Source organism: Culicoides brevitarsis, chromosome 1 (assembly GCF_036172545.1).
Source record: "Culicoides brevitarsis isolate CSIRO-B50_1 chromosome 1, AGI_CSIRO_Cbre_v1, whole genome shotgun sequence".
NCBI classification, from domain to species: domain Eukaryota; kingdom Metazoa; phylum Arthropoda; class Insecta; order Diptera; family Ceratopogonidae; genus Culicoides; species Culicoides brevitarsis.
The window spans coordinates 30874413-30896373 of NC_087085.1; the positions used below are offsets into that span (position 1 = coordinate 30874413).

A 21961-nucleotide genomic window follows, 5' to 3' on the forward strand; every position below is an offset into this window, starting at 1 on the left:
TCGATTAAATTATGAGATTTTTATTTTGTATATATTAAAAAAAAATTCTTAATTTTTACGCGATTACTTTTGATAAATTTATTTTTAAAAAAATAATAAAACCAAATTCCTTTTCAATAATAATAAAATACCGGCATAATAAATCTTTTGATCGTCACACCATCTTTGGATGTCATGACCTTTTATCATCTTCATCTTCGCCAATAAAAATATTTGAAACAAATATAAGGAATTAATTTTTACGGGTGTCAACAGACATTTACTCAATAATCATATAAAATAAAAATTCGTTACATAATGTTGTAAAAAATTTGTCTGGCAAATCGCAATAAAATTCCTTTTATTTTTTTTAATCCGCACTTCTATTTATTTTTTTTTATTAGATTAGGTCAAAGTCGTTCATTTCTTTCACTATTTTTTTCTTTGTGTATGTTCAAACTATGAAGAGATAAATGGATATTTTATACAAAAAATAAGTTTTACAATTTCAACAATGTTTTAAACGTTAAAACAAATAGAAAATAGAACATCAGTGACTTTTTCTCATAATAATTTAAAATAATGTGTCTGTGCGCTATTTTTTTTCTTATATAATTTATTATTATATTATATTATAATAAACGTCTATTAGTAAAGTATACCATGTCGGTTCGCGCCTTTTGTCGACATCCATTAAAAATTGCAGGCTTGTAAAAAAATTAATTGAGTCACATTAAAATTATCATAAAATTAATCTATTTTTCGTCTTTAACGCGCAAAGATGTTCAAGGCTTTCAACATATATTTTTTTCTGTTACATTAATATATTTATTAAAAGTCGTTTTTTATAATTCATGAATTAGATTATTTGTTTTAAATTTATTTTTATTAATATTATAATCGATTATTATTCTCATTTATTGTTATTGAAAAAAAACCGCAAAAATTTATATTTCGTTAATATGCCGGCATATTAAGTTAAGTTGTGTGAAAATTATTTTTTATCGGAATTATGATGATGATTATTGTTATTATCGTGGTAATGACTATTTATAATAATATTTGAAAAATTTCTTCATGTTATGTTATTTATGAGACATTGAAATATTTAGAGCGACGATCAATGGCAAAAGTTAATATTAAATTAATTCAGCAATAAAATAAATTAAAATTAATCGATCATCATTTTTTTTATTTTTTAATGTTAAACATTAGTGTTTGTTTGTAATTTATTTAATTTTTTCCGAATTTTTTATTTATTTTTTTTTTAGAATAAAGAATTGTTTTAAACAACATTGTAAGGATTGATAAATGAGTAAATTTTTAATCGTGTGACTTTTTTACACTTTTATATATAATTGTAAATGTAAATTACATAAAATTACGTTAAATGAAGTGTAAAATGTTTATTAATTACAAAACTACATATTTCTTAATTTTATTAGTATTTTTATTTATTTTTAAGCTTTTTTGTTATTTTTTTGGTCTACATCCGTTTTTTGAAAATGCGTTTTAAACTTTAAACCCGACTGTTAAGTTAAATAAAAACATCCTGTTTATCCTGTTTAATTTATTGATTGATCATTGATCATTGACTTGTGATTTTTTTGGCAAATATCAAATTGATCAAAAACTGAATGTCTTCCTGTCATAAAATTGCGAATATAAAATATTAATAAAAAAATTATTTGAATAATAATTACAAAGTAAAATATTGTTGGTTATTTTTGCGAATATTTAATTTTATTTTATTTTATTTATCAATGTCAAGTTCTGGCAGCAAAGTTATTACAATTTATTTATTTATTTAGGCCGCTCCAAATGAAAATCAAAAATAAAGTCCGATGCCCCATTTAAAAAGTCAAAAATCCAATGGGGCAAAATAAAAAAAAAGTTAAAAATTTCATTAAAATTGATCGTTTTTTGGTGTATTTTCAAGACATTTTCAAAAAAAATTATAAAAATTTTTCAATTATTTTAATTTTTGTTTTGAAAATCATATTTTAACTTGAATTTTCTTCTCTAAAAATATTTTTCATAAAATTACTACTGAATTTTTTCTTCAAATTTTTTTGACAGTTATTTTTTGTGAAATTTTAATTCTTCAATTTTTAATTTAAAATGATCTAAAATCAATTTTTAATTTGAATAATTCAAAGAAGATTATTAAAAAACAACGAAAATGTTGATCAACGATCAAAAATTGCTAAAATTCTGTCATTTTGTATGAAAATAAGTAAGTTTTTTATTTTGCCCCCCCATTTTATTTTCCAAAATTTTGGACTTTATTTTTGATTTTTATTTGGAGCGGCCTTAGATATATTTAAAAATTTTTTTTTCAATTTTGTTTGAATACCAATGTCGCGACCAAGATGTCGGCATTATAAAAATATTATTATTTGTTAAACTTAAATAAATGTACGTTTATTGTATCACATATTTTTCATATTTTGTATTATTATCAATATTTTATGTTATCCATTCATTAAATTAAATCCCGGGCGAAAAGGATAAATCGCACAACTAACATTTTTAACAAACTGAGAAAAAAACTTTTTCTTCATTTTTAAATATATTTTTTTTAAAATTAAATTTTTCATCATTAAAAAAATTTTAAAAAATTTCTTTTTTAAGAGGTTCATTTGTATGTAAGAAAATTTTTTTTTTGAAATTTGCACGGTTCTTTAAATTTTTTCATTTTTAGTTTTAGCTGTAAAATTTTTTTTTAAAAAATATTTCTTCATTATTAAAAAATTTAAATAAATTATTGTTCTTTATAAAAACATTTTTCCAAATTTTTTGGTTCAATTTTTCATCTTTTTACAATTTTGATGAAGTTTTAAATTTAAAAACATTTTTTGATAAAAACGATTTCAAAAAATTTCATAAAAATTTTTACCAATTTTTGCAGTGAAATTTCTGAAATTTATTTGGTTCAAATTTTTATGGAAATAAAATCTCAGTTTTGGCTGTTATTTTTTAAAAATTTTTGAAAATCAATTTTTTTAAAATTTGATAATTTAGGCAAACATTCTTTTTTTCAAATTTTTTAAATTTCCGAATTTTTAAATAATTTTGCAAATAATTTAGCAATTCCTTCATTTTTATTTTTTTGATTGATTTTTTTAAAAAAAAATATTTAAAATTAATGAATTTTCACATTAATTTTTAAAAAAATGAATTGTTTGAAATTTTCGTTAAAATTTTTTTCAATTGAAAAAAAATAAAAATTTTTGCAAATAAACTATAAAGTATGGTACCAACGTAAAATTTTTCTGTAAATTTAAACAAAATTTCGACCAATTTTGACATTCATTCAAAAAATTGATTAATAACTTCCAAAAATCAAATTTTGAGCAATCTGTGTTTTAAAAATTGGTTAAATCTCTTTTCCGTGAGACGGAATGAGCATTCGACAAATTGTTTTCTTACAAACGTTTGAATTAAAAAACTGTTCCTTCAATTTTTTTAAATTACGATGGTATAAATTATTTTAATTTAAAAAATTTTTTTCTTTTTCAAATTAAAGGTCAAATTTGAAAAAAGTTGAGAATTATTTTTTTATTAAAATTTTTTTAAGTAATTTTTTAAAATTTTTTTAATGTTATAATTTTCATAGTATAATTTTTCCGAGCATCGAAAATTAAAAAATTATTATTAGAATTATTATCACAAAATTTTCAGAAGAATTTCGGAGGAAAAAAAATTAAACTTTTTGAAATGATCAATTTTAAAACCATTGAAGTTAGGTTAAATTTAAGAAATTTGTTTGAATTATAAAATTTAACATTTTTTATTATGATTTTTTTGCTCAGTATTTTGACGAGGTTTTTAATAACACAAGGCCCATTAATTATTAAATTAAAGTATAAATTTTATTGATTTGTTTAAAATAATTTTAATCTAATAGATTTAAAAAAAAATTTTGAATTCAAGTTTCAACATATTTAACCTAAAAGCCATTTTTCAAAATTTAATTTTTTCTTATAATTTTCAAAATTAAAAAAAGAACAAAAATTTTTAAATTATGGAAAATTATTTTTTGATATCGGCTTGGAAAATTTTCTTTTAAATTTGGCATGGAAAAAAAATGCATTTATGTTTTTTTTTGTTATATTTTGTGTATTTTAGATAATTGTAAATAGTTGTGTTTATGTTGTTATTTTAGTATAAAAATAAATATAGAAAAAAAACTTTTGCATAAATGGCCTTCAATATTTCCAAGAAAGCATCATTCAATCAATCAAATTCAAAGAAATATAAAGTGTCACACAGTAATAACGACTTAAAATGAAAGCGCTTTCTGTATTTTTTGTCACGATGTTAATTCACGTGCCGAACATGAATTGCATCTCAACGGAAATACCCCAAGTAGATCCTTTATCAACAGCTACTGGCACCGGTTCCTACTTCGAGTACGTGGTCCGCAGCGCTCTTCGTCATCCTTTTGATTTTCCCCGCATGGAAAGTGCCCGCAACATTCCGGATCCCATGCAGATGGTTTATTACTACCATCTCCAAATGACTCACATTGACTTGCTCTGGCTTCGAAATTGGCAAATTTCACATCCTCGAGGATATCCGTCAGTTTCCGAATTGCCATCGCGCGCTGTCCGATATGAATACAATTTTGACGTTCCCTACGACTTTGGAGACGGAATCGAGCGAACATTGGACAGTCACCGTTTGAATTGCACAGAATGCATCCGTCAATTTCACTGCAACGTTCATCATTTGGGAAATCACATGGCAAGTCGTTTTCTTCCAAATCCCGAACCAAAGTTTGAGAGACGCACAACGATTCCACACAACGAAATCGAATTGGAAAGAAATCAACGAAGATGGTTGCCAGAAATGACGTCCACTAATGATGCACCTTCGCCACGCGAAATGGGAGCAATGGGAGGATTTACATGCGAGGCAGGTCCCGTAACGTACAGCAATGGCTTGGGAAAAAGAACATACACTGCCACGACGAAAGATCCATTCGAAGCGGAATTGAAGAGATTCAAATATGAAGTTGTTCATGTTCATGATGAGCTGAGACGTCGTAAGAGGGGGTAAGGTTTTTAAGTTAAGAATAAGTTAAGTTAAGTTAAGAATGTACCTCGAATAATAAGTGACATTTTTATATTTTTATACTCTTATATAATTCTTTAGTATTATCTTTATATTTTAACTCGTACAATTACTTTCTATGTAAATATTAAGTTAAAAATTTTATTGATTTTTTTTACATTTATACATTTCAAAAATTAATTTCTTATTATATTAATTAAATAATTAATTTTCGTTAAATATTTTTACATTCAAAAAATTTATATAAAAAAAAATAAAATGTAAAAAAAAAATTAAAAAAAAATAATATAAAATATTCCAGTGGGAAATTTAGGCCTTTTTAGCCTCTGAGGGTCTACAAAAAGCCTCTATAGTGATTAATTAGGAGATTTGTGAGCCTTTCGAGAAAACTCGTAAAATTGAGTTAATATAATATTTTTGGCTTCATAAGTCTCCATTTGAAAGCCCAATATTAAGAAACTCTGTTTTTCTATTATCTTTGTATAGAAATAGAATAAAATAGAAATAGAATAAAAATTAAATTAGCTAATAAAAAAACACATATTTGAAAGGAATTTTTGAAGAAAAAAAAGAAATTTACATTATAAACTTATCATTTTTATTTTTATATTTGATCAAAAAATAAGCGACATAATTAAAAAATATGATGGAAAAATTATTTTAAAAAAATATATTTTTATGTTTATTTAGAATGATAATTTTTTTTATGATTATTTAGAATTATTTTAAGTTTTATCATTAAGTTTTTTAAATAATTATAATTAACCGAAAGCCGCTGATTTAAATACCTTGTGCGCTCATAAAGAGTCTAATATTTTTCTTTTTTTTTTTTTATCAAAAATTAAGAAAAATTAAAGATATGGAGGATTCCATTCTAAAAAATACCAAAATCCCGGATTTTAAATTTACCTATAGAAGTACAGTTTTTAATTTCTCATCGTGATGTCCATCCGAAAATAAGAAACTTTTGCTAAGACAACATTCATTTTCGACTTATTTTAAAAATTTTTATCAATGACTCAAAATTTTTTAAAAACGCTAAAAAATCACATTTTTGAGCTTGCTGACCAAACGGTACGTTTGGGAGCATAAGTTTCATGGTAAAAATTGATGTACTCGAGACGACCAACAATCCTGGTGAACAAAAATTTTAAAATTCAAAACTTGAAATTTTGACCTTTTTTTCGCTACGTGAATTTTTCCCAAATTTTGCGATAAAATTTTTTTAAAACTATCATAAAATTTTTAAAAATAAGGAGAAAAAAATTTCGCCAAAGCAAAAGTTTCTTCTTTTTTGATGGACATCATGATAAACTATTCAGTTTTTTATTTCTGTTACTGTTTTATGAGAAAAAAGTCACTGTCCCCAAATTTTTTTTTTTTGTTCTTATTTTTTGAGAAAGGTGGAATGCTTGGGTTGTGATAATTGTGATGTTTTTACGAAAATTTAAATGAGGGGTAAAAATTGAAATGAATATTTTAAAAAGTTAAACTACCAGGATTTTGAAAAGCAAGGAAAAATAAAATTTAAATGCGGTTTTTTTAGTAATTAAATCGTTCTTAAGACGACTAATTTTTTATTTCTGTTAATTTTTATGAAAAAATAATCCGAAAAGGTATTTTTTATAATAAATGCAATATATTTTTTACCCGATTTTTATAAAAAAATTGAAAAATATTTTTGGAATAGTTTTCGGATTTTGCAGGAAAAATAAAAGTTTAAAAATTAATAACATTCGTATAAAATCGGTAAATTTATCAAAAAATATTTGAAAAGATATTTAATAATAAATAAATATTTATTTAATAAATACTAAAATTTTTTTATTTAATTTTTAATCTTCAAAACTAAACACATGATTATTGACTTAATTGATTTTTATTTTTTGAAAAAATGTTTTAAATTATCATCATTTATTATTATTATTAATTATAAATAATAATTTTTACTTCATTCCTCTGTATTTTTATTTACTATTCTTCCACAAAACAAACTTGGTGGGCTTGTCAAGTTGAAAGATGCAATTAAACGGACTTTTAATTTATTAAAAGGTCACCCGAGGGGTGTGTAAACTACCGTCTTTAGTTCACAGATCACCGCAAAAATGATGGAATCCCTTCATAATTTGTCATTTTTTATTTATTATTTTTTTCTGCAACCTGTAATTTTTATATATTTCAACATAAAAATGATGATAAACTTAAATTTCATCAACTTTTGACATTTTTTTTTAATTCATCGTAATTAACTTTAAAAATAAATAAATTAAGAATATTTTGTAATATTTAATAAAATAATTGTTATTTAAAAAAAAATCGTGAAAACTGCAATAAATATTAACAATTGTTTAAAAAATATAAAATATTAAAATAATCCATCAATCAAACATTGGTAACATCTTCGCAAACAACACACATGATCAAAAAATAACAAGGTGCGATTATCGCGCACTTTATCTAGACTAATTGCTTAAAACACATCAACAACATAATAATAAGATTCCCTTCTTTATTGCATAATTTTTGAACATTTCATGCGAAAAGCCTACGCTTAATTTTATTTTTATTATTTTTATAATTTTTTTTTAAAGAAGAAGAAGAATTAAACAAAAATTGTGACACGCTCATTGAGACAGGTAAAAAAAATTTTTTCTTTTAATTTAATTCGAGACAACAATGTTGCGATTTAAAATTAAAATATATATGTTGGAATTTTAATTGTTGTCAATTTTTATTAGTTTATTTATTAAGATATATATTTATTTGTTATGCACGTTCTAAAAATGTTTTAGAAGCGACAAAAAATAAACTTGCATGCAAATTCATGCTCATCTTTTATTTTTTTTTTATTATTTATTGAAGAAATAAATTATATCATACACTATGTCGTGATTTTTGTGAGTGCGCCCAGTTTTTTGTTGTTATTTATATTTAAAGTGACTATTTTTGGTCTAAACTGATCACGAGTATCTTTTGTGTTTAATTTTTTTTCTCGTCTTCATTATTTTATTGATATAATTTATGTTATAGACCATTTTTTTCATGAGCAAATTCAACAATAGACCCGTGATAGCCAGAAATATACACTTTTTTTCTATGAATTTTATAGGAAACGGATGTTCCGTATGTTTATTTACCTGAATTTTTGGCTTATCAATCATCTGTCTGCTCTACCGGGTGTTCGAATAAGGCTCGTGAACAATGTTTCTGATACAATTTCATATTGTTACATATTTGGCAAAAAAAAAAAAATTTTTTTTACTTGCAAAATTTTATCGAGAGACTATTATAGAGTTGTTCATTAAATTATCAATTTCAGTTTTAAAAGCTATCATTATGCACTTTATTTATGTAATTTATTCAAACACAGCGAAAAATTTCGTTTGCCTCATTTTGCGTCAATAAAAAGTATGTTAAACAATTTATTTTTATTAAAACACAACGAAGATTGCTCCAATATATTTAATTGAATTTGTTGAAAAAAAAAACGAGAGTACAAAAGGTAAAAGAGTAAAGATTTAAACATAAATGACTCGAGAAATGCAGACAAAAAAATACGCGATGAGAGACGAGATGAAATGAGATGAAGGGAAGATAAATGAATGTTACAGTTGACCTGCTTTAGGTCCATTATGTAATTCTCCTCATGTCTTTCTATCGTCTTCTACACCACAACGCATGTAAATTGTTTTCGCCGAGTATTGAACTCGGCAAATAAATAAATAGTTTCGATTAAAATATATAGTTCACCCATATTTCGTGCGGAAAAATTCCACTTGTTAACATTTTTTTTGTTTCTCATACAAATTAAATGCAGAAAAAAATTACTCAAGAATTTTTTAACGTTACTCACTATTGAACATCAAAGAAAAAAAATTTCTATACAACTGCCCTGAGGAAGGTTTCTTAATGATGTGTGACATTCAAAATGTCATCAATTTTTTTCTATCACAAAAAAATACACAATAGAAGCACGTTGGATGCCAATTAATTGATGCAATAATACGACACATTTTTATTATTTTATGTGGAGAACAATTGATCGCTTTGATGATGACCAGATTTTAGATAACATACATGCGGATTTTTTATTTAGAATTTTTTTCCTTTGATTTTTTGAAGCTGCAGGGTTTTAAATAGAAAAAAATTTTTAAGATAAAAAAAATAAACAATTGCTCATTATAATTAAGATGACACACAAGGAAATTGAAACTCAAAGTGATGTGACTTGATTGATATTTTGTTAAAGATATCTTTTGCAACAATGTAAATTATTGGTGAACGTGAGTCATTTATAAGAAAGAATGAAATTTATTTTAAATAATAAAAATAAAGTTTTTTTTATAATATTTTAATATTCAAATTAAATAAAAAATAATTTTATTAAAAAAAATTAATAAATTTTGATTTTTTAAATTTTTATTAATTTTATATTGAAATTAAATAAAATATTATATTTAATAATAAAAATATTAAATGAATATTTTTTTTAATTTATTAATTTAACTGTAAGTTAAAAAAAAAACAAAAATATTTTTTTTTAATTTAATAAAATTTTTTTTATACTCAATTAGTAAAAGTTTCTATGAATTAAAATTAAAAAATATTATAATTTTTTATTAAAAACCGATTAATAATGTATTGAACCAAATAATATTCTTTTCGTTTTTTCAAAAAATAGTTCAAAAAAATTTCTGATGAATAATTGATAATAAAATTTTTCCAATAAATCCAATTTTTACAATCGTAATTAATTTTTTTGTAAATTCTTGAATTAATATTTTAATAAAATATTGATATATTAAATTAAATATTTTAATCAATATTTTTTTGTTTTTGTTTTGGATAATATTAAAATTATAATAAAAAATAAATTAATAATACATATAATGAAAAATAATTATAATATTATAATATAATTAATAATATTATTATTTTTCCAATATAATTAAAATTTTTATAATATTAAAATTATTTTCATATTTCAATTTTAATAATTCATATTTAATACTTAATAATTTTATTTATTTTCTTTTTAATTTTTATTTAATTTATTTTTTTTATAATTTTCAATTTTAACTTTATGTTTACTTTAATTTAAAAATAATTTCATTAGTTTAAAAAATTATACTTGAGCATTTTTTTTTAAATATTTTAATATTTTTTAATAAGATATTGAATATTTTAATATGTTCTCCAACTTTTGAATATTTTGTTTTACTTGTTTGTTGCCAAAAAATACGCAAAATTACTCTTATCAATATTTAAATAAATAAGTATCGAAGAACCGCCCATTTTAAAAATAATGATAAATATTACACTCACACGATTACTGTTACATAAAACCCATAAACATGTTCATAATTTGATGATACCAATAAATTAACGGAACAGAAAAAGATGACACCATACTGAGTCTCGTAGCAGTTCCATTCATTCACAAAGTTGGTTACATGTCTGATTAAATTTTTGTATGATATTTTTTTAAATTGATAAACATAATCGTGTTCATAAAATGAGTAAGCAGTATTAACGTGTGGCACCCGACAATAAGTCACACGCTGTCTTGTTGAAAGATAATGTTCGGTTGGCGATTTGACATGTAAATTACCCAATTTTTAGTGATATTTACTGCAAAAGTGCGTGAAAGACGACAATTTCTTCGCTAAATTCGTGTTTTTTTAAATTTAATATTTTTTTGTAATGAAAAAAAAAATACTAGAATAAATTTACAATCACAAGCTCATTATTTGATATTTTTGTGCGACAAACAATTGAAAGTTTACATGTGAGAAGATGCGCTACAAAATTTTAAAGCTAAACTTTACAAAGTGAATGTAAATTAAAATATGTTGCAAGCAGCGCAAACCTTGTTTCATGTTGCTCGTAAATGTGCAGCATTACAAATATGAGTTACTTATTATGGCGAAGTCATGTAAAAAAGTAATATTTATTGAGACATCGAATGAATTAAAAGTTTGACTTTTGCTAGCAACCTTTCAGAACGATTAAATTCGATCAAGGCTCAGAATGTTAATCGAATTATGAGCTCATCGCATTTTCTTTAAGGTAATGTCAACTCGTGCAAATAAAGTAGTCCGCACAGTTCAAAGGGAATCATCAATTTATCTCATCTCGCAATTTATTACTTTACTCGAATAATTGCAATTTTCGAGATCATCTCATGAGATAGATTTTTTGTTCCATTGTTCGCATTGCATTTCCGTTGTTATAAATAATTGAAAAAAAAAATATAAATCTACAAAAAGAAAAGGTAATAAAGCTAATGATTCAAGGTTACGATAATTCTCTTCTTGGTCGAAAATGAAAAAAAAATGCATTGAGGCAAAAATAAAATGCAACTGCGACCTTGAAATAGAAAAGGAACTCAAGCGCAAATGTAAAACGCGTAAAAATCAATAAATCACGAAGTTGAGTTGTCTATGAAGCTGCCTGTATGTCTAATGAGCCTGTCTAAATAAGGCTAATCAATTCATATTTTTTTTGCATTATTTTTAGTTTTACTAAAAAAATTGAAAAATAAAAATCGTAGTATGTAATCTCTCATGTCATCCAATAAATTAAATTTAATTTAGCTCATTTCATTTCCATGATAATGCGAAAAAAAAAATTCGTTATCTTACTTCCGAAAATTTAAATAAATTAAGCGCGCATAATCAACGAAGCTCGTAAAACAATCAAACTACAATAAAATCAATAGAATTATTGCCATAAAAAATTTTTTTTTTCATCAAATTTACACCTGATTAACCCGAACACTGTGCATTTAAAAAAATCAATTTAATGCTAATAATATTTAAATCGATTCGAATAATTTACGCGTTTTTAATTTTGTGAATTATTTTATTATATATTTTTTTGGTATTATTTAACAGTGAGATGTCAAGACTTCTTCACACTTTAATTTTTTGTTTTCGGATGTTGTGACATGACATCAAGTGTCGTCGGACGGTGATGTGCGCGTAAGCTTGTTGAATAAAAAAATAACAACAACGAAAAAACTGATACAATGTGTTGTTTGGTATTTTAATGAGTTCATCATCATCGTGGTTGTTGTCAAAGAAAGGTGGTTAAGATGACATGACATGACACAGAGATGAGCAAAGAAGAGAGAGAAAGAAAGAAGTCAGACAGGTATTATCTAATTTGAATTTGACTTAAAATGTGATTTTATATGAAAAAACTGCTCCAAAGGGGTTTAATGTCCTTTGTTATATTTCTGTTTTAAAAATATTAAAAAATTTTTGCTTACAATTTGCCATACAATTTTAGGCATCTATAAAAATTTCAACTATTTCTCAAAGAATTTGTTTTTGGGCTAAATGAAACCCATATTGGATCAGCTCATCTAGCAGAATAATGTCGACTTTCTAAGAGAAGTGTTTGGATTTACTTTTATCAAGTTTGATTAAAGTTATGAAGTTTTAATAACTAAATACTTATTTTGGTTCATTCTTAAGAGTTATCCCTTTACTCAAGTGAAAAATTAGTTCTCTCTTTTTAAATTTTAAAAGCTCTTTTAAAATACTGCGTAATGGATTTTGTAATATGTTACTGCAAATGTGTTGCACTCGGTACTATTTAGAATATTGTCATTTGTTTCTAGATATAGCAGATCCTTCGTGACTTTATGTTGTCTTCTCCAATTATTATATCTCAGCTAACGCGTCTTAAGTTTTATAATAGTCTTTTTTTCTCAGTCTCATATATAGATTTGTCGGACTGATCGGATACTGGTCCGATAACTTTTTTGGGTTGGCTCAAAAATTGTTCATATTAAAACTTTAACAACTTTTTTTTACTATTTTTATCACTTACGTTTCCAATCTGTAAAAATTAATAAAAAAAAAATTAAATTAATTTTAGAAAAAGCGCTCAAGTCTCGGATACTTATCTCCTTGACGAGTTTCAAACTAATCAATTTTTTGTCTGTCAAAATACAAAAAGAAACAATTTTTTGTCGTATATTTGTCCAAATAAATCTGTGAAAAAAAATGTTTTTTTTTATTATTTGATTATTTTATTAGGATTTTGATTATCGAATGCAATGCATTTTTTTGTGAACAAAAGAGGCTTATAAAGAGCATTAGAAAGGTGTAACTTACTGCAGTTTCCATATATGAGGTAAGAAGATAAGGATCAAAACTCTCTCTCTAAATAATAGTTCAATATAAAAGTTACGTCTTAAATTCGTACAATTTTGCCGGTTTGTCGCCTGTTAAATAAATCTTTTTATAACAAAATATCGGAAGAGTGAAAATTAGGCGTTACTCATTTTACCGTCTGATTACGCTCCAATAGGAAACTCCGTTTATTGTTTAAATTTTTTTTAAAGCAAACAAACGATGATGCACTGATTATGTTTGAACAAAAAAGTGAACTACCTCTTTCGTGTAAATTATTAATTAAACTTTTTCTGCAGTCACTTGGTTACCTACTTACCTGCGCGTTAGCCCAACTTGTCTCGTTATTGACTGATACGGGTCTCGTGTTAATATTTTGTGATGTGTTGAATGAAATTTATCATGCTTGTCGATTGAGTTTTCGTTACACTGGTCCAAAAGTCATGCGCTCAATGACTTTTTACTTTTTTTTTGTTTTTTCTTTTCAATTATTATATTTATTTATACAACATACATTTTATTATAAAAATATTAGATAATCTGTCTTTAAAATAAGACACAACATTTTTGCACAATGCATTTCATTCAAATTTCATCATCACTTGTGCTGTTTCTGTTATTTTCGGGGAATGCTCGTCAAAATGTCGTGAATTATTACATTATACAATTTCTGCCGAATGTAAGTCATAAAGACGAAAGTTTATCATCAAAAGGGTATATGCGCGAATTTAATTTGCAAAAAATGTGATCACGTCTCAAGTGTAGGAAGAGAATAGCAAAACAGGCGAAAGTCGTTCACATTTAGTGACAAACAGCTGATGATCTACTTTCTTGATCATTATAATAATTTTTGCGAATTGTGTGACGTTTTTAAAGCGCAAGAATTTTGTTACGTCACTCGTTATGAATGGGGAGAACGCATCCTATTTCTTACAACATTAATTAAAATCTCATCAAATTCCAATTAAAACATGTTTTTGTAATTATTGCTCATCATCATATAGATATTTTTGCAAATTTTATAGAAATAAATGTTAATAAACATTAATATAATCTTAAAATTTTTACACGCAGAGAAATGTGTATAGGAAGTTGAATTTATAAAAGTTAATGAATTTCAGGGACTTGACAGCATACCAGCTGAGTTGTTGAAGAGCGGAAGCGAGGAGTTGATTAGCATCACACATGACTTAGTGACAGAGATATGAAACAGGGAAATCTTACCGGAACAGTGGTTGGAAGGTGCTGTGTGCCCTCTCCACAAGAAGGAAGATAAGTTAGTTTGCGCGAACTACAGAGGCATTAGCGTTCTTGTCGCTGCCTACAAGGTTTTCGCAAGGCTCCTGTATAACAAACTCGTCCCCTCTGCAGAAACTTGGTGATTTCCAATGTGGATTTAGGCGATATCGTTCAACTACAGATCAGATCTTTAATGTCCGCCTAATCCTTCAGTACGACAGGGCCTAATCCTTCGTAAAGTTTATACGTACCACCTTTTTATTGACATCAAATCAGCCTACGACAAAATCAAGTGTATAGAGCATAAAACTTTTGAAACACTTCATCAATATTTTTTCATTTATAAGAAATCAATCAATACTAAATGAACTGCATTTAAAAAATGTAATTTTTTTTTTATTCTAAAGCTTGTTATGTAAGATAAGTCAACTTTTATTTTAAATTTAAATAATTTTAAACTTAAACAGTGCTCCAACGTTAAGTTTTAGGTTCGGAGTGATACTGATGGCTCCTGTTACAAGCTTCCGCTGCGAGGCTGCCTTCAGTATAATGAAATTTTTGAAAGGTCCACACAGAAGCAGCCTGAACGTAAAGTCCCTATTGATTCTGAAAGTTATAATAATAAAACCTTGGTTTTTAAAATTATCAAAGAAAATGAAGTGCCAATTTAGTCACTTACTTTGTTTTTTTTCTGTAATTTTAAATGAAATTTTTCTTCTTTTTGAAGAAAACAACTTACAGACCAGAATGTCTGGCTATTTTCAAAAGGCATACAACAAAGTGAGGAAGAATTGGAAAAAAATCAAAGCTAAAAAATCCGCTATAGCTAAATAAGTAAATTTTCAGAAGGGTATACCCACACGAGCCTTATGAGTTAGTACCATTTCATTGGGAGCAATTATAGGAAAAAAGTATAAAACTTGACCCAAAAATATTGCCGTAAATTAATAAGAAAAGTTCCAAGAAGAAAAATCAAATAATTTCAGTAGAACCATTTCTTTGCGTGTTCAAACGCGATACTAGAAGCACGCAGGTGTATGACAGTTACATTACATTTCTGCTGAGCTCATTCTCACTTTTTTGCAAATTGCTTAGATTATTTGCGCGTTGATGATGTCTTTATCGTCTTTTTCCTTTCTGTTTTAAATTATATATTTCTCGTGGGTGGGCGTTTGCAGCAATAATATTAATGGTTTAATAATAAAATTGACAGGCTACCTACTACCTGGTTGCTTATTCACGCGCAAATACGATGAAAAGCGTCGGTCGTCGAGGTGTTGGATGTTCTTGTTATGTGTGTGGCATCATTAGAAGAAACGGTTCCCAATACAATTTTTTTGTTATTTTTTTTTCCCTTATAACATACATAATATCGCGAAATTGTGCAATAAATTCATTAAATAAAAATTCGCTATAATTGACCAAATTAACTTTATTATTAGTAACAAAAGTATTGAAAAGTTTAAAAGTAAAAAAATTAATGAAATCACCTCGATTTGTTATGTAAAAGGAAGATTATTTTTGGGAAAAATGTCATGAAGTGCACGATTTTTCTTTCTCACTTACAAAAAAAAAAAAATATAAAATAAATAAACAATAACAAATCGAAGAATTAACGAAGACGACGATAAATTGGTGTCATTAACGAATTTGGAGTGCAAAATATCTTAACGTTTGTTTGATAAAGTGTCGTTTTTTTGCGCACAATATGAATAATGATCCACTGTAACAAAACAAAAAAACTTGACAAAGAATAAATTCGTGAGATATAGATTGACTTTTGTTACATATTTATCTCGCTCAGACAGGCTCAGACTTTTATGAAACATTGTAAAAATCAAAAATGTTTCAAGATTTTTTTTCAATGCCACAACTTTTTAACAAATTTATTATTTATAAAAAACCTTCATTATTAATGGAAATTTCATAAAAAATAAAACTATGAAATCCGATATTGTCGTGTAACTTCCCCAAAATTCTACTGACATAATTCCTTGCCGCAAGACTTTGAGGTTGAGCATGCAAAATATTTTTTTTCTCGTAAAGTGTATCAATTTATAATAAAAAAAATATTTATGAAGTTATAATCAAAAAATTATTACAATGTAAATAGCGGGCCCCTCATGCAATAGAGTTATTTACTAATTCAATATGTTAAAAGGCCCATATTTTGCCTAGAGATCATCGTTGTTGAGACATTTAATAAAGTTCAACTTGGGTCGATCAATGCGCGACAATGTAACTTTATGCAAAAAAAAAATTATAATTTTATTAATTTTTAGTAGGTTTGCTGCTGTATAATAATAATAATGAAGAGATAAATGTATGAAGGAACTATGAATGATGTTTCAATGCATTTTTTTTCTTGTTCATTAAAGTTTTTTTTTATATTTTTTTTTAAAAAATGCATCAAAGGCCTGTGGCAAGAGGTTCATTATTACAACATTTTGATTTTTTTTCTAGGTTTTTATATATAAAAATATATTTTGTTGTCTAAAGTTATGATGATTTTTTTTCAAATCACTGAAAATAAAATTAAGTTAAAATTTTGTTTAATAAAAAAAAAAATATTCGCAAGTTTATAACAAGTTAAAATTAGTAACAGTGGTTTTTTGTGCAAATTTGTTTTTCATGATGTTTCATATTTTATGAGAATGCGATCATTAAGGTGATAAACAATAAATTATAATTGTGCATCAAACATAATTCAAGTGCTCTGCATTTTGCACTGTTCACTGTTCTTTTTTTTTGCTTTGTTGTGTATGTAGACTTTCAATTTTTATTTTTGTACATTATTCATACTTATTTTTTGTTTTGTATTTCTTCAACAGGAGCTGTCCATAAGCTTTTTATTCTACGAGACCTCTGGAAAAAGACGATAAAAATAAATGAAATATGAATCATAAAATTGTTGAGAAATTCATTAAAAGATTTGTTTGTAACGTTAAGTGTGCCGTCGCAAAAAAATAATAATAAAGAAAAAAAGAGTAAAGAAGGAGGAATGTTATGTAATAATATTATTATTAAACATCCATCAAAATAATAATAAAAAAAAATATAAAAAAATAAAAATTAGGTCAGAACAATTCTAATGACCTTAACATTTTGTCCGCTTTATTCGAAACTTTTATTAAAACGTTATTATTATTTAGAGACTTACACAAGAAGTAAGAAAATAATCTTGATATGAGACATGCAATCTTCTTCTTTGATGTTATTGGATTCCTTGTTCAATCCTACACATTTGCGGTATTTTTTTATTATTATTATTTAAAAAATAAAAAAATAATAATAATAATATAAAAATGTTTCGTTATTGGTACACATTTATTATTATAGCCAATAAATCACAAAATGTCTTTAAAAGTAGATTTATTGATTGCGCGCATCTGGCGCATCATCTCGTATAAAAATTTTATTTATAAAAACTTGTATGGAAAATTTTATACATTTTTTTTACTTTTACAAAATTAAACGTGAGAATACTAATGTTCTAATTAAATTAATAAAAATTAATTTTATGATGATTCAATTATAGATCGTTAAAACATAATCATTAATATTAAAACAAAAAAAAATAATATTAATTTTTATTATTATTATATATAATGTGAATGTTAAAAATTAATTAAAATATATATAATAAAAAATATACAACATGTATAATTATTTCAAAATATTAAGTTTACGTTTACTTTAATTTTTTATATTTATTATGATACATGAACATTTTTTTGGTCAAGTAAGTCATCTTCATATATTACATTTTGTATCACATTATAAATAAAATAATATTACATTCTGTCATGTTTTATGATTTTATTATAATAACCTACAAATTCCATCTATTCATGTATGAGTTTTTAATGATAATCATCTCCATGCAAAAAATGTTAGTTTTCCATCATAAAGTTTAGTTTTATTTGTTTATTAATAATCAGTTTTCGCATGTTTCACGGTGTTACTAAAATTTTTAAAGGTTTTAATAATTTTTTATAATTTTAATATCTTTCATTAATTTATTTAATATTTTTATAAAAAATCGAGAAAAATATTAAAATAAAGAATTAATCAAAAAAATTATTAAAAATATAAAATATGATAAAATTTATTTATTTATTAAAGTATATTTAAAAAAAAGTGTTTTTTATATACATATTTTTTTTATAAAAAAAATAATATTTTTATTTTTTTATGCATAGTTTTTTAATTATTATTAATTATTTTTAAATATATTTTTTCGCAAATATTAAAAATAAATTAAATAAAAATAATAAATAATTAAAAAATAATGTTAATTAACATAAATATTAAAAAATAATTAATTAAATTAAAAAAATATTAAAAATATAAAATATGATAAAATTTATTTATTGAAGTATATATTTTTTTAAATTTTTGTTTTTTACATACATAATTTTTTTTTATAAAAAAAAAAAATTTAATATTCTTATTATTTTATGCATGGTTTTTAATTATTATTAATTATTTTTAAATATATTTTTTCGAAAATATTAAAAATAAATTAAATAAAAATAATAAATAATAAAAAAAATAATGTTAATTAACATAAATATAAAAAAAAATTAATATTAAATTAAAAAAATATTTGTATGAAAAATAATTAAATATATTATTTAACATTATTAAATATTTAATTAAAAATATAAAAATTATTTTTATGAATTTTGAAATTAAATTAGTATTATAAAATTTTTTTAGCGATTTAATAAATTATTTATTATTTTTTATTTATTATTATTTAAATATATTTTTAATTTAAAATAGATTTTTTTTTAAATATTTAAATAAATAAAATTAATAATTTTTGCAACACTGTGACATTAATGCCGCTAATGTTAGTCGATCACCACACAATATAAATATATTTTACGTATAAGCGATTACAAAAATTTATCGCTGCAGGATATGTTTTTCATGTACTTTAACACATAATTATTATTATTACCTTTACACATGCACTCGACATGAACGACGGCACATAATGCACATTACGTGACGCGTAATTGATTAAGATAGATTTAGTTTGAATATGTCTTGAGAGATGCTCGTTCATGTTACAATAACCAGAATGAACATAAAAGGGTATTTTGATAATTGAAAAATCTTTGTAGGCACGCAGAGGACACAATCACCTGTACGATGTGCATTAAGTTGCGATTAACACAAAACCGCATGTAAAATTAATGAATATTTATGTATCATTATTATTATTGCACCGCGCGGCAACCACATTCTAATTACATAATGTGTTTCGCGGTGTGTTCTTTTTTTTTCTGACATCAACAGCTCGTCGTCATCATTTGGCATCAAACGAAGGTTCGGAGGGCCAGGCCTAGATACTTTTACATTGTTATTTTTATTACAAATTTTGCACTTGTACGAATACAACAAAGTCGTTAATGCGCCAATGATTGATGTAAATGCCATTATAATTACACTCTGATTTTTTTTTCTATTTTGCATTTTTAACACATTTTTCAAAGTCTCGATCATGTATGGAAAAAAATCAATTATGTCATTATATTTATGAGCTCACCTGCTTGAAACAACGTCTACGGTAAGTGCATCGTAAAAATGTTTGATGAACCATAAATGAGCATCACTCGATGTCGATCTGTGTATGAGGATGAGCAATAAGTGACCTAGACTCGAGTGTTAATAATTTTGCTGCTTTGGTATTCTATGCAGCGATCTTTCAACATTCATCATTATTTTGATTGATGTGCGTTCTATCGTCATTATTTGAAAAAAAAATGAAGATGAGCAAGACTTTATGATAGTTTGACACGCAACTTAATCGTATTATAAACGATTTTCTTAAATGTTTTAAAATTTAATTTAAAAAATTGTAATTGTATTAAATTGATTAAAAAATGTTTAAATTATAGAAAAATAAACAAAATATTGTAATTTAAAAAAAATCTATGCTGCTTTAAGATTTTTGTAAAATTATTAAATTTTTAACATACAAATAAAATTTAATTTTAAAAAATGTTTTTTCAGTAATTTATCAAAAAATAAAAAATTTAAAATCAAAAAAATCAATAATAAAAATAAATAAAAAAATTAAGAATAAAAGTAAAAATTTACAATTTTGCTTTAAATTAATTTTTCATTTGTATATATTTTATAACTTTATTAAACTCAATAGTTTTGTCCGATGCCCCATTTTAAATTCCAAAAACGCGTGGGGCAAAAAAAAAAATAAAAAAGTTAAAAATTTCATCAATTATTACCGTTTTTTGGTCTTATTTTTATACAATTTTAAGAATTTTTGAAAAAAAAATTATATTTTTTTAATTTTTTGAAAAATTTGTATTAAAAATTGTATTTTAGCATGGATTTTCTTCTCTAATAATATTTTTCATAAAAGTTACTGTAATTTTTTTTTTAATTTATTTTTTTCAATTTAATTTAAATGTTCTTACATCAGTTTTTAAACAAATATCAATGATTGATTAACGGCCAAAAATTGTTTGAAAATTAGCATTTTGTATGAAAATAAGTATTTCAAATTTTTTTTTTTATTATGACCCCCATTTTTTTCAAAAATATCGGACAAAACTATTGCGTTTTATTTGGAGCGGCCTAAATTTAAGAAAAAAAAAAAATGGCAAAAACTATAAAAATTATTTAGAATTATTTCGTGAAAATTATTTTTTTTTTACAATTAATTTCGTTTATTAAAAACTTTTAATATTAAATTTTTTTTTAAATAATTAATTTTTAAATTAATTCAATTTCTCTTAATATATTTGAAAATAAACAAATGTTGAAAAATTCTAAAATTTTGAGTTTGTTTTGGCTTTAATTATTTTTTTTAATAAAAAAAAAATTTAATTAAATTAAAATAATTTAAGGATACTAAAATTTTTTTACATTAATTTTTAGTTTTATTTTTACTTAATTTTCAATAATTTCAAAACCAAATCAAATTTATTCAAATCGATTTCATTTGAAAAAAAATATTTAATATAATTTATTTCTCTTGAACATTTTTTTTTTATAAATTTGAGATAATTTTTTAACTAAATTAATTTTTTTTAATAAAATATAAAAAAAAAAAAAATTAAAAAAAAATATTTTTTTTAAATTAAAATTAAAATAAAATTAAATGCAATTAAAATAATGAATTATTGCGTTTTTTTCATATCTTTTTTAAAACAGAAAATAATTCATGTAAAATGTATTTCATTTAATTTTAACAAATTTAAATAATACATTTAATTATTTAATATTTTTTTAAACAAAAAAAAAATGATTGATGATTAAATAATATCAACATTAAATAATTTAATCATCCACTCATTAATTAAACGCTGAGAAAGACAAAAGAAAATATTTTTGGCATGCGATGTCATGCTAGTTAGTCACAAAGGAAACACAATAATATAATTAATGTATCAAACTACAAGAGAAGCACAAAAAATGACACACAAACTCAAAATCTTTCTCTCCAAAGGTAACGAGAAAAAAAAATCGGCTAGCAGGAAATC

General features: G+C 23.9%; 1 protein-coding gene across 1 annotated transcript in view; it reads left to right on the forward strand.

Moving 5' to 3' along the window:
• The first annotated feature begins 4299 nt into the window (after nucleotides 1-4299).
• The window catches only part of LOC134837622 (collagen alpha-2(I) chain), a 32612-nt gene continuing 14950 nt past the window's right edge, over nucleotides 4300-21961 (forward strand). Inside the window, exon 1 of the mRNA XM_063853005.1 lies at nucleotides 4300-5029. Within this exon, the coding sequence (XP_063709075.1) occupies nucleotides 4300-5029 (730 nt within the window). The remainder of the gene's footprint in view (nucleotides 5030-21961) is intronic.